Below are 12,525 nucleotides of genomic sequence, written 5' to 3'. Positions count from 1 at the left end.
AAATGCATCAATGGAAGGGTGCATTATATTACACTGTACACTTTGGTGCCAAAGGAAATCATACGTTTTATTCACATTTTTAATTATTCAGATTCCTTTATTTTCCTTGTTTCACCCTTTACTGTCTTCATTATGATTAAGAAAAAAAGACTAACCTACTGTTTCTGAATGAACACCCTTAGGAAATGCACAAATTTATCTTGATATTTTTTAGACAATTTAAACCCTAATTTTAATTATAACTTACTTAAGATCTCCTGTCGTTTTAGAACGATAACAAGATCTCGCATAACTGTAGAACTCTTTAAAGGATAAAATGATCTAGGTTTCACCTTTGTTATTATATACTCAGTGGAGACAAGAAAAGGTATTTTAGTGTTCTGATTTGAAGATAGCAAAGTCTTTGCTTATTGAAAAGTATTACTTGATACGATTACTTGTTATACAGTGACTTTTTAGTACTTTGCCAGAGATATATAGCCTATCTACAGCCATGGTAAACTATACGCAAGAATTTTGTGGGTTTTAGTGTCAAGTATTTTTTTTAAATCAATATGTCATCTTTATTCCAGCTTTGATGTTGCAAGAGACAACTCGGTAAACTTCTGTTTAATATTCCACGTATCATGCAGGGATACACAGGTTTCCCACAGATCTGCGAGCAGGATTTTCATTTCAAAGCACATGGAGCAGAAGAGTTACAAGGCATTTCTGAAGCTCTCCGGTACCAGACTTACAGTGGCAAACTTCTTGTTGAGGATCATCTGTTCAGCCAATACTGTCTGGTTATGGAAGAGATGTGGCTGCATGTGACTCCACATGTGGGGAAACCACCAGAACTCCTTTACATATGACAGTAAGAGGTCGTCCCCCTTGTCCTCCTCGTCTGTACCTTTGAACACGTTAACGGGACAAAGCAGATGAATGAGACCTCGAGGCCACACTCAAGATAAGTCTTAGTTAGGCCTACTTCAGAAAATTGCAATTAAGCTTTGGATACAAGTTATCTCCCCCCACAACACCTCCCTTGCTGTAGTGTTACAATCCATCACGCCCCCATATGCATTCGATAAGCATAATACAATAAGCAGTACAGATCTGCCACACTGTCACAGTCCTAACTGCAGCTCACACAAAGTCTCAAATTTCAGGCACAATTGGATATGCCACACATTCTGCTTTTAGCATATTTATACTCTTTATTATTGCAATCCATCTAAGTGAGATGAATTATAAAATTCTGCTCAGAACTGTAAAATCTCCTTCAGAAGACAACCTTTTAAGTAAGTCACTTAAAGTAAGTCACACATATTGAAGCTGAACTTGTATCTGTGCAAGTGGGTTAAAATGCTATTCATACTGCTTTACACACTTATTTGGAAAAAGCCAAAATATAAGACCACAAAATGAGAGTTATTAAAAATTGTGCGACCCATATGCTTGACTTTTTAAACTTAGAGGGCATGGCTTCTCCTTACCACTGTTATCAACTAATTACATTTCATTCTAGCTTTTGTCACAAACTACCACCTCAGTGAATTACCTGTGTGAAAAAACTTCCCTGAGAAGCCTAGATTGAAAGTAAAATTAGGAACGTAGGTGCGAAGCTCATTCTGCGTCTCCAGCAGAGCCTATAAAGTACAAAACATAAGATTTGAAAGGTTACATTTAGTCCACTGTTACGAAGAGCTGCAACAAAATGTGCAATCTTTTTCTTTGTTTTCTTTAAAACAAGAAAAACATATTCCCCCATTGCAAATAATGACAGCAGACATTATTAAATAAGATCAATACATTACACAGGCTCTGAATTCAGCTTTTCTTGTTTGTTTTTTTATGTCAATGAGAATACTTGCGAAACCTGCCATCTAAAGCATATTTCATTTCTGTCTTGTCAAGATGTGACTTATATATAACAATGAGAACAATTAGCTGTCAAAAGCACCACTTTGATTTTTAAAACCCGTCTTCTTTCCTGTCCTGAATACTTGTATCTGGGTGTTAAATATAAAGATGAATGATTATGAAAACACTGCTGTGTTTTTTTCACACCACATCTAAGTTTATGAACATCTTTGTACAATGCAAAAGAACAAGTAATAGGTTTATTCCATGCTGAAAAGAGAAGAAAGGAACACATTTCCGCTGTGGAGCCTTCTTCATGTGCGTTTCCTATCTTCTCTTTTCAGCTCGGAATAAACCTTTACTTGTGCCTCTGCTGCCTACGCATGCTGACGCAGCGACCTACTTGAACTATCGTTGTACAATGTTATTATCCTCTCTGTCAGCTTCAGACATTACTGGAGAAGTTTCTAAAATAATAAAGCTGCCAGAAATTCAAGAAGGGCACAGGCTGATCAACAGTATCTCTGTACTATTAGTACACATTTGTATGAAGAGCACAAAAGGTAAAATGTTTTTCATATTTCTCTTACCTACCCGGCAACAATTTAAAAGTAAGTGATGGACTCGCACCAAACACTTACATACTTTGATAAGTAGTGCAATTTAGTGTGCTGGCAATGTGTTTCTACTTTGCTGGTGATTGGAACAAAAGATGCCAGGAATATGCTTTTTGGTTTCAGGAATCTTTTCATTATGTCACTTAATTTTCTACCATTTAGAAAAGAAGACCATCAAGGAGTATTGTGGAAGAACATTTATAATACTCAGATATTTAATACACAGGGTTTTATTTAAGAACCTCTGACTGTACTTTAATAGCCTAAAAAACAGCAAGTGAAATCAAAAGTCTGCACAAAATGCTGAACTTAAGAATGCGTAACAGCATAGCTGCCCACTCTGACGAATGTTTCTAAGGATTTAGCAGAGTGCTTGTGGATTATAGACGAAAGCGGCTCTGCATCTTTTCTCACGGTGCTAAAGCCTTTCAAAAAAGTAGCACAACTCCCACAGGGCACCAGAAAAAAGAAGGGAAAAAGTCAAGAGACCTTGACATCTGGGACTTTCATGCGTGTACCCTCCTTGCCCACAAAGATGTCATCAATGTCCACCAGAAGGTAGCGGTCCAGGGACAGAGAGAGCCGCTTGCCAGTCAGGAAGGACACGGCGTCGACAAAGACCAGCTTATGGAGCCAGAAGTTGAGGTTGTTGCCGAAGAGGACACGCTGGATGCCATCGTGCAGCCCCAGGTCCTGCACCACCGAGGTGTGGAGCGCAGCGCTCACCCCCAGCTGGGGAATGCTCTCTGCGGACTTGGTTTTAGCCAGCAGCACCGGCTCGTAGGTGGAATGGTTGGACTGGAAGACGGTCCAGTCGTCACCGGGCAGCAGGCCATGCTCCACCTCGTGGGCTTTAGTGATGAAAAGAAGGGGTGACTTGGGGTTCACACTGCAGTCCTTCAGGCCCAGGTTGGAGTGCAGGAAAAGCGGGAAGCCCTTCAGCTGGGCACTAAGCAAGCTGTTCTCATTGGCCTAAGTAAAAAAAGAATAAGTATTTTAAATGGCATTTACATTTGCCAAACTGGTATTTATGAAGTTCCTGCTACCATAATAATATTGATACAAAATACATATTTCACTTCAAGATAAAAGAAAACAGTTCACGCTTATCATAATTATATTAAACATTTCTTCACCAAAGGCATAAAACAACCAAACATGATCCAATTTCAATTTAACCACATTATGTCTGATAAGGACTGAAATCTAATGTAAATTACCATTTAGAATATATTTCAAAACTTGCCATGCAATACAATCACAAATTTACTGCATTTCTCCAGCTTTTTTTTATTTTTGCAAAAAAAAATCAAGATCCACTCCCACTTTGTCCTTGAAATGATACACACAATAACAAACCTTTCAGTTCTAAAGTCACGTTAAAGGCTGAGAAATTTATAAAATGCACATGCATACCATAACAGATTTTCTTTTAGCCTCCTAGTTGGCAAAAATATCAATGGGCTATATGAAAATAAGTCTAACTGGATGGTGGACTGGATGAAGAAAGGGAATATGGGTTAACTAATGATTCCTTTAGATTTTCATTTGTTGTCTGCTCTGTACTGCTGTTAGTTTAAATCCTCAAGATCAAGGTTACTAATTCTGTAGCCATTCTGGTCCACCCTATTGTAGGATATTGCTACAACCACCTCCTTAAAAATGTAGTTCATGATTAGCAAGATCAATACAACAAGAAATAAGCTGGTTATATCAAAAGGACTGCAAGGAATGGAGATTGTGAGGGCAACAAGTAGAGTATTACTGCTCTAGATTATTTCCTAATCCTGGTCCTCTTCAATTCTGGATTTCATTTCAACTCAGATGTTGATCAATTAAGTTTACTGAACTGACTTAATTGAACTAACTCATTAATTTCTAATTGTTTTCTAAACTAGGGATAAAGCCTCACAATATACATTATGCGTGTCACTTCCAAAACAGTAAGTGGAACTCTGTCTCTCACTTCTTCCTTCTTCTTCTGCTACCTTTCTAAAATGCTTTTTTTATTAATGTTTTGCAGATACAGGTGGGAATAACACTGTTTAATATTCTCATACTCTCAGCCCATTGGTTAATTTTAGTCACTGAAACAATACAGTGTGAGGACAGCAGACATAGTATCTCCCAGAGGTTTCACACTAATTTCTAACCTTGGTCTACTATTTAAAGAACTGAAACAGTTTTCAAAATACAAGCATGCAGATACATTTAAAGTAACAAAGTTCAGTTGGAATGAGAACAAGAGGACACCTGGGTATTCCAAGATTGGGAAACTGTTCTAGAGCACAACAGGGTATCAATAACACAGACTATTCTTTAATACTAAAGTAAACATACTAGACCTCTGCATGAAAGAATGGTGTGTGCATCAACACTGGCATACTGTTGGAAAAAAACTGCTTACAAAGGCACATATTATAGGCATTAATCTCAGTCAAAAAAATGTCAACTGTACATTTTTGCCCATGACTATGAATCTGTTATCCACAGGCATCGTTTTAGATCTATTTTGATATATTTGTATTAAAAAGCAAACAACACTGCTGCTTGTTTCCCAAGTTGTTTCCGAATTAAACGACTCGGATTTTAAAAATGAGACCTATTTCAATAATTCTTCATTTTCTATCCAGAAAATAAAAACTCCCAAATCATCCAAAAATTGGTTAAGCTCGCTTAAAATGCAATTTGTTTTTTAACACAAAAAAATTAGGAACCATTCAATTGGCTTTTAATTGTGCATTTTTGTTCTTAACAAGCATCTCTCCAGATTTCCAGCTAAATATTTCTTAAAGAGAATAAATAGAATGTACAGCAACCTTTAAAGACATTTTCATTGTTGATTTAATTAATACCAATATTGGTATTAACAATACCAATTCACACCATAAGAGGCAAGATGAAATTCTGAAAACACGCAAGTAAGTTTTTATGCTGCACAGAACGTTTGAATGATTACAAAATCATTTTTCCACAGTTCTGTAGACAAAAGTAATCTTTCTGCTAGAAAAATGCAATCACAGTGCACTTAAAGTAATAATAATTAATAATTGCTTACACTTTTGTAGCGCTTTTCTGGACACTCCACTCAAAGCGCTTTACAGGTAATGGGGACTCCCCTCCACCACCACCAATGTGCAGCCCCACTTGGAGGATGTGACGGCAGCCATAGTGTGCCAGTACACTCACCACACATCAGCTATTAGTGGGGAGGAGAACAGAGTAGTGAAGCCAATTCATAGATGGGGATTATTAGGAGGCCATGATTGGTAAGGGCCAATGGGAAATTTGGCCATGATGCCGGGGTTATACCCCTACTATTTTCAAAAAACACCCTGGGATTTGTAATGACCACAGAGTCAGGACCACGGTTTTAAGTCTTATCTGAAGGACGGCACCTTTTTACAATAAAGTGTCCCCTTCACTATACTATACTATAATTGCGTAAAGTGTTGCTTAAAACTTCTGAAGATAATTCTGCCACTGTACCAGAATACAAGGTTTATTCCAATAGATTTTAAAGTTGCCAGTTTAAACATTTCTCATTCCTTCTGTTTGTGGGTAGTATTTTATTCCATACTAACACACTCCACAGCTGGAAATGTCTTCTGATTATCGCTACTGAAATGACATGCAATGCTATTAATTGTGAAAGGTATACAAAGCTTTCAAAAGGGGTCTGCTTATCGTCTTTTAGTTTCCCAATGTATTGTTGGTTGCCTTTGTAATAGCAAATGCAGTAAACTATTCCCTTAGACATACTGTACATATACAGGTTGGCTTCTGAAATCTGTACAGGGATTGTTTTTGCAGGTGCATCTTGGTCTATTACATGAATAAGTAACTTTTAAAAAAAGTGTTGAGCATTTATAGGTTCATGTCCCTTATACGATCTATGACAGAGGCGAAAGTTTTAAAACACACTGCTGTAGAATTTGTGTGCTGTAGAATTTTCCTTTGCATTGTCTCCTAAGTGTTTCTGTTGGTGGGCTGGTAATCGAGGACCAGAGGAATTGTTATCTGTGAATTCCTCACTGCTGGCTAAAGTGTTATATCCATCTATGGAAGATTCACTGGGTTAAGCTGTAAAAACAATTTCCTTCAAAAAACCCATTTTCCTCCTCACTTTTGTTTAGAAACAGTTATCGCTGCATATTAGGCTCAAAAGCTAAGAATAAGGAAGTCTCTGTAAACTGTCTGTCGAGTCTCTCAAGGGTGTGAAGAGTTGTTTTGTGGAAGAGAATGAGAGTAAATAGGTTTGTATATACTGGCTGATATGTTAACTGTGGAACTTAAAGATGATTGAAATGTGGAAGAAAATTATATTTCCATACCCATTTCAAAAATGCTCTATGTCAAAGCTGGGTGGAAATTTGCTTGTGACTGAACAAAATAATTCAGGTCCTCACACGAGTTTGTAGAAATGTCACCAATGTATTTAAGGTACAGTTAAGGTGTTTTGCTGTAAAAGGTATGTCAACAGATCCTAAAAAAGGCAGGCATTCGCCAGTCCCTTTTAGTTCCCATGCCAACACCTCTTGAGTGTAAAAATGTTAATAAAAGAAAAGTAATTGAATGTGAGGACTACTTCAGCTTATCACAAAAGGAAGTGTGTTGGAAAGCTTTTAAGTCTCCTCATTGAGGAAAGGTTTTAGTGCATTTAAATCTTCATTGTAAAGAATGATAGTGCACAGGCCTTTAATGTCCATTGTAAAGAGTACAGTAGTGTTTGTCTTTGAAATGGGCTAATATTTGCTGAAAATATGTAGAGTCCCTAACTAAATGTACAAGTCCATATGAGAGAGACACTACATTACAAAATACTAATGGAATAGCAAGAAAAGAATTGAGTATTAAATTGCTGGTCTTGTGGAAAGTAGACAAAAGGCGTTGATTTATACTGTTCATTTAAAGCTTTTTGGCAAAAACATACCAGCTAACGGAAAAGGGCTGATAAAGCAGTCAGGACAACAAGTGTCTTGTATACTTCAACAAAAGTGCATTGTAGTGTTAAACTACATATGGATTGCAGCATTAACCATTTGTTTATAATCAAACTTAAATCTTTTTTCACAGAGAAGCAAATCAGAAGCAAAGAAGCTGAGAGCTACACTATGATTTGCACTGTGGTATAAGAAACAATATCATCAGGAAAACAGATCCCCATATTTCGTTGTGTGGAGAGAACTGTACTAAACGTATATCATTTTTTTTCGTACCCTTTTTACAAGGGAAATGTTGGGGACCATAAAAATGAAATAGTAGTCATCAAAACTATAACTTTACCTACAATACAAATCCAGTCTCTCAAAACTGAAGAAACCTATATATTGGGGACTGCAGCATTACCACCCTATAGACTAATCTTGTAAGATCTCAAGACCTAAGTAAGGTTGGATCTCAGCAATACAGTATTGGGATGGGAGACCTCTAAAGAAAAGGTTTACTGCTATATGTGGTGATGGTGAATCAGCTGGAGAAAATTTTCCAGTGGACAGGAATTTACAAGTCAATGCCCCAGCAAAGAGATAAAATTCTGGAGGAAATGCAGTCATTCTGATGAAATGTTAAACTTTGATCTTGACTGTGACTGCTCATTAAAGATCCCACATCCCTGTTGATAACAGTAGGGGCATTAACCTGGGAGCCCTGGTTAAATTCTAATTTGGCCTTGCAGAACCTGACCTATGTAAATTTACCCCCTTAATTCCATTTGTGAAGGAACTGCTCACTTCTAAACCAGATCTGCTGTGTAATGAGACAGCCTGCGCATAATGGCTGTCATGTGTCACCCAGGTGGATGCTGCACATCAGTGACATGTGAAGAGTGTTCCCTCCTATGTGGAAAGTATTTGAGGATTCCTCTGGATAAAAATGCCAGCAATTATTAGCTACTAAGATTTTCAGCTTGAAGAAAAAGGCTTCATTTTTATCTGAAAGGCTAAAGGAATCACCACATGTATTGGTTTTTTAAACAAAACGTGTTCGGATGAGCCAAAGCTGATTTCTTTGAGATGCATACTCCCTGTTAAATGCATCCACACCAAGTGGATTAAATGGCTATTTTTATATAGTCATAAAATGACACTGTTAACAGCAGTCCTTAAACTGTCATCTATACATTTACTGTCTTGGCAGGCAACCAATTTCAAAACACTTTCCTATAGTCTATCATCAACTCCTTTTATTTCGTTCATTGCTAAACAGTGTCAGGGCAATCATGGAAATGATATGTTTAGAGTCAGACTCTAAGTGTGAATAAAAATGGACACTAGTTGTTGTATAAGAATATAATTGGTCAAAGGCTCATATTCAAACAGCCACATAACATTAGTTTCTTTATAATGCCTGAAAGCAATTATGCAGCGAATGAAGTGGTGGGTTGAGGATTTTATTCCAGTTACACATGAGTATGAATACGGACTAACAAAGACAAAGACAAGTAGGCTTAAACATGTTTATGCTTGCATGTGTAATTGAAGTGAAAGGGTTAGCAATAGCTTTCAGGCTGCAATATCCCTTGTGCTTCTAACAGGAATGAGACCATCGAACGTATGGAGAATTCCAACTCGATCTGAAAGTCTGGGTATAATAGACCCGGAATTACCAAACATTCAAGTGTCGTTCTAATAAAGCCAGCAGGTTTGCTTTACTACACATTTCTAGGTCCATTATCACCTACTGACGGAGCTGGAATTGGCAAAGGGATCAATGGAGTGTGAAAGTAATTTAGGTGTTTAATAGGATCCAGACATCTTCATTGTGAAGCCATGATGCCGTTTCAATACTTTCTGAAGCAGGACGTTGCACTGATCCCGAGTTTTTCCTTACCCAGATTTCTCAAAATGACACTTGATTAAACTAACCCTGACCAGATAAAAAAAGAACACACAATAATTATAGATTAGGGGCATACTGTTAAAAAAAAAACACAAGAACCCTTGTCTGAAGAACCCTCACAAGTCTTGAACCCAATCTTGGGTTTCAAAAATTTTCTAATTTAAATCCCCAAAAGAGTCAGATGTTCGGAATGCAAGCAATTACACCCTTGCTCAATTTGCTCAGAGGTAAAGGCAATCCTCTTGCCTGCATTAGTTGTTTTTTCTCCTGACTAATTAAACTCCTGCCCCTTAGTAATTATAAATAATTGGGGTTTAGAAGTCAAAGTCTGATGCAAGACTGATCAAGTCTGACAGCCCTCTACAGTTTTTGAATTTTCATATTTTGTAGCTTTGAAAACAAAACATGACACGGAATACAACAAAATATCTAGCACTGCTTTATGTGGTTTTACCTAAAAATGGCTCGGAGATGGGTTCCAAGTCAGTTTAGTATGTCAGAACAATTTAAAAAAACATCTCGCATAAAATGCGCAATGATTTTTCTTTGTTGACAGTTAACCCCAGCGGCAAAGAGAATGCACTCCACTTGGAAACTCGCACAATTGATTGACAGGAACCTAACTGCCATGGTCTTATTTAAAGTTGTGAGGGACCCAGCAGCTTCTTCACTTGACACTTGCAGCGCTCGCAAAGAGCGACCACTGAAAGGGCTAGCGCATTGGACCTTACCTTGAAGAAACCAATTATCCCCACTCCGTACTCAACACAGTATTTGTCTAGCAGCTCTCGATTCCAGGCGTCAAGGTTGACATATTTGAGGATGTTCTCGTAAATGATCAGGGTGAAGCGGCCCCGGTCTTTGTCTGTAAGGGTAGGCATGTCCCCTTTCCCCGGGGAGATTTCGGTCCTGTATTTAAAGCGGCTGGATTCCAGGATGGCCACAATCTCCTGGCCGAGTTGAGAGTACAGGCTTTCCACGAAAACCAGCACGACGGGGTCTGTGCGCGAGGTGTCCGCGGGCTTCATGGTCTTCAGAGGGAGCAGGCGGGAAGGGGTGACCTTGGGATCATCGCAGTCCTGGGGCGGCCCGTCACCAGCCGGCTCTAGATCCCGCTTGACGCCGTACAGGAAGTAAGCGGAGACGAAGACGCTCACCATGCAGAATGCAAAGAGCAGCAGTAGGCTCGTTTGGAGCGTAAGCTGCCGGAACAGCCGCCGCACTCTTCCACACAAATTCATGCTCCTGCTCTCCTGCGCGGTCTTTAAAAAGGGGTAAACCACACCCAGCAGCAGCAGCAACTTAGAAAAACATGAAGATACAGCTCACCCCACCGCATGCTTTTCATGTCACCATTGCAGACGGAAGGTGGATTTTATATCGGAATGGTAAATCATCAGCTTGGTGCAAATGTTATGTGCCTCTGTTTTTGCCCCCAACCCCCACACTTCCTAAGTTCTTGATTTCCTTGCAGATTTTTTAGACAGGCTTGTTTGATGGTTATCTGCAGTTAGATCCAAGAGGTAACTGTAGAATCCAAGCAGCCACAGGATCTTGAGGCTATTTCTGCAGGTCATCGCCAAAGCATTACAGGGTTATCATGTCCTGGTGATCTGGAAATAAAATAAGAAGAATGATCAAGGTTTAGCAAATTTTCTTCCCTACATTGCCATCCTTTAGCATTCCTTACCTGTACAAGTCACATTATTGACTTTTAATAAGACTGTGAAAAAAATAGTCTCCATCACATACACTGAACATCAAAAGAAACTTATCACTTACAACTTAAGCAAATCCACAAACTCATCGCAAAAATGACTTTAATAGCAGGTGCACTTTGAATAGATGTGACATTGTTACATTTATTCTGATGATTAACATAAGTCATCAGCTGTGAAAGTCAGAAACTAGTAGAATGCATGTCTACTGTTGGATGCAATACGTTTGCATCACACACTTTTCATCACATTTGCCATGTGCCTGTCCACAGGTCTCTAACCCCTAATGAAATGCCTACATTATACCAGGTCATAACATAAATGATCATGCTGAGTAAGGTGCTCAGCATAACTGTTACATTCTCCTCTCGCCAGAAAACCTGCTAAAACAAAAATAATGTTCTACAGAACAATTAGTGGATTGTGCTGAATATGTAAGCCACATTAATGGACAACCGGCAGGGTGGTCTAAACAACTCATCTCCTGTCCCCAGTCTACTGTCTCATTAATGAGGAGATTTGGTGCTTATGCTACAAGGTGTGTAACAACAAGTCATGAATGATCAATCAATCAAAATGATGCTAAAATATTTAATCAATACCCAAAATGCACAGATTATGCACAGATAGGGCAATACCTTTCTTTTGATGTTCAGTATACTGTAAATGATCCTTACAAAAGCACACAGGCACAGATATTCACCAGGGTCAAAGTCTATAGGTCCCAGAGGAAAACTTGTTCACTGTAAATAGCAACAGTAGCATCTACTACAATGATATCAATGCTCTTGACATAACCAGAGACCTAGAATTACAAGCCATAATATGAGTATTTTAAGAGGCACTTCAAATCAGATTTCAACAAATTCTGAAAGATGGCAATTACCCCTTTGATTTTTACTACTTTTTAAAACCTACTAAAAGCAGCAAAGTGTAAAATAAAAAAAGGTATCCTCCACAATCTCCTGATATAGCATAAGGCTAAAATGTTGCAGAATATTAAGACAAACCGTGTCATGTTTCTAAAGGCAATGTTACATTTACCCCGTAATACTAACTACTCATATTGACCAGGAAAGGTTTTAAAAAATGATCTTCATACCTGCTTATTAACTTCAAAGGTACAAAATCTTTTAATGCTTCATCTCTAAAAGTACAGCTTCATGGTGATGCGCGAGAGCAATGTGTAAAATGAAAAGGAAAAGACAAAACTATCAGGGTAAGCATAAAGAAATTGTGCTGTAACCAAAATGCAGTAATTATTTCTGTATAAAAATGTATGTATTCATGCAAGAAGAATAAATGAAGAACTGGAAGTGTATTTGAAAGGCAGGATATACATGTATCTTTGGATCTATTGAGATCTCAAAGGACAAAAGCGTTAAATCTGTCAGTAGAGAATCCCTTCCCTGAGTTGTAATGAACCTCTTTATTCATAGTGGAATAAGTTCTCTTACACTTAAACTAGGATATTCTTCTTTCTCACAACAGAAGAAAAAAGATCT

The 12,525-nt window shown here is 38.1% G+C and overlaps 1 protein-coding gene across 1 annotated transcript in view; it reads right to left on the bottom strand.

Annotated features, from left to right (window-relative positions):
* ndst1b (N-deacetylase/N-sulfotransferase (heparan glucosaminyl) 1b) overlaps positions 1 to 12,525 on the bottom strand; it is an 81,752-nt gene that overhangs the window by 21,720 nt on the left and 47,507 nt on the right. The window contains exons 3-6 of the mRNA XM_088932115.1: positions 10,034 to 10,915; positions 2,952 to 3,434; positions 1,544 to 1,631; positions 738 to 892 (exon numbers count right to left, since the gene is read on the bottom strand). Of these exons, the coding sequence (XP_088788241.1) occupies positions 738 to 892; positions 1,544 to 1,631; positions 2,952 to 3,434; positions 10,034 to 10,543 (1,236 nt within the window). The 5' untranslated portion in view covers positions 10,544 to 10,915. The remainder of the gene's footprint in view (positions 1 to 737; positions 893 to 1,543; positions 1,632 to 2,951; positions 3,435 to 10,033; positions 10,916 to 12,525) is intronic.

Source organism: Atractosteus spatula, chromosome 14 (assembly GCF_055471065.1).
Source record: "Atractosteus spatula isolate fAtrSpa1 chromosome 14, fAtrSpa1.hap1, whole genome shotgun sequence".
Lineage (NCBI taxonomy): Eukaryota > Metazoa > Chordata > Actinopteri > Semionotiformes > Lepisosteidae > Atractosteus > Atractosteus spatula.
This window is presented reverse-complemented; position numbering and strand designations above follow the sequence as displayed.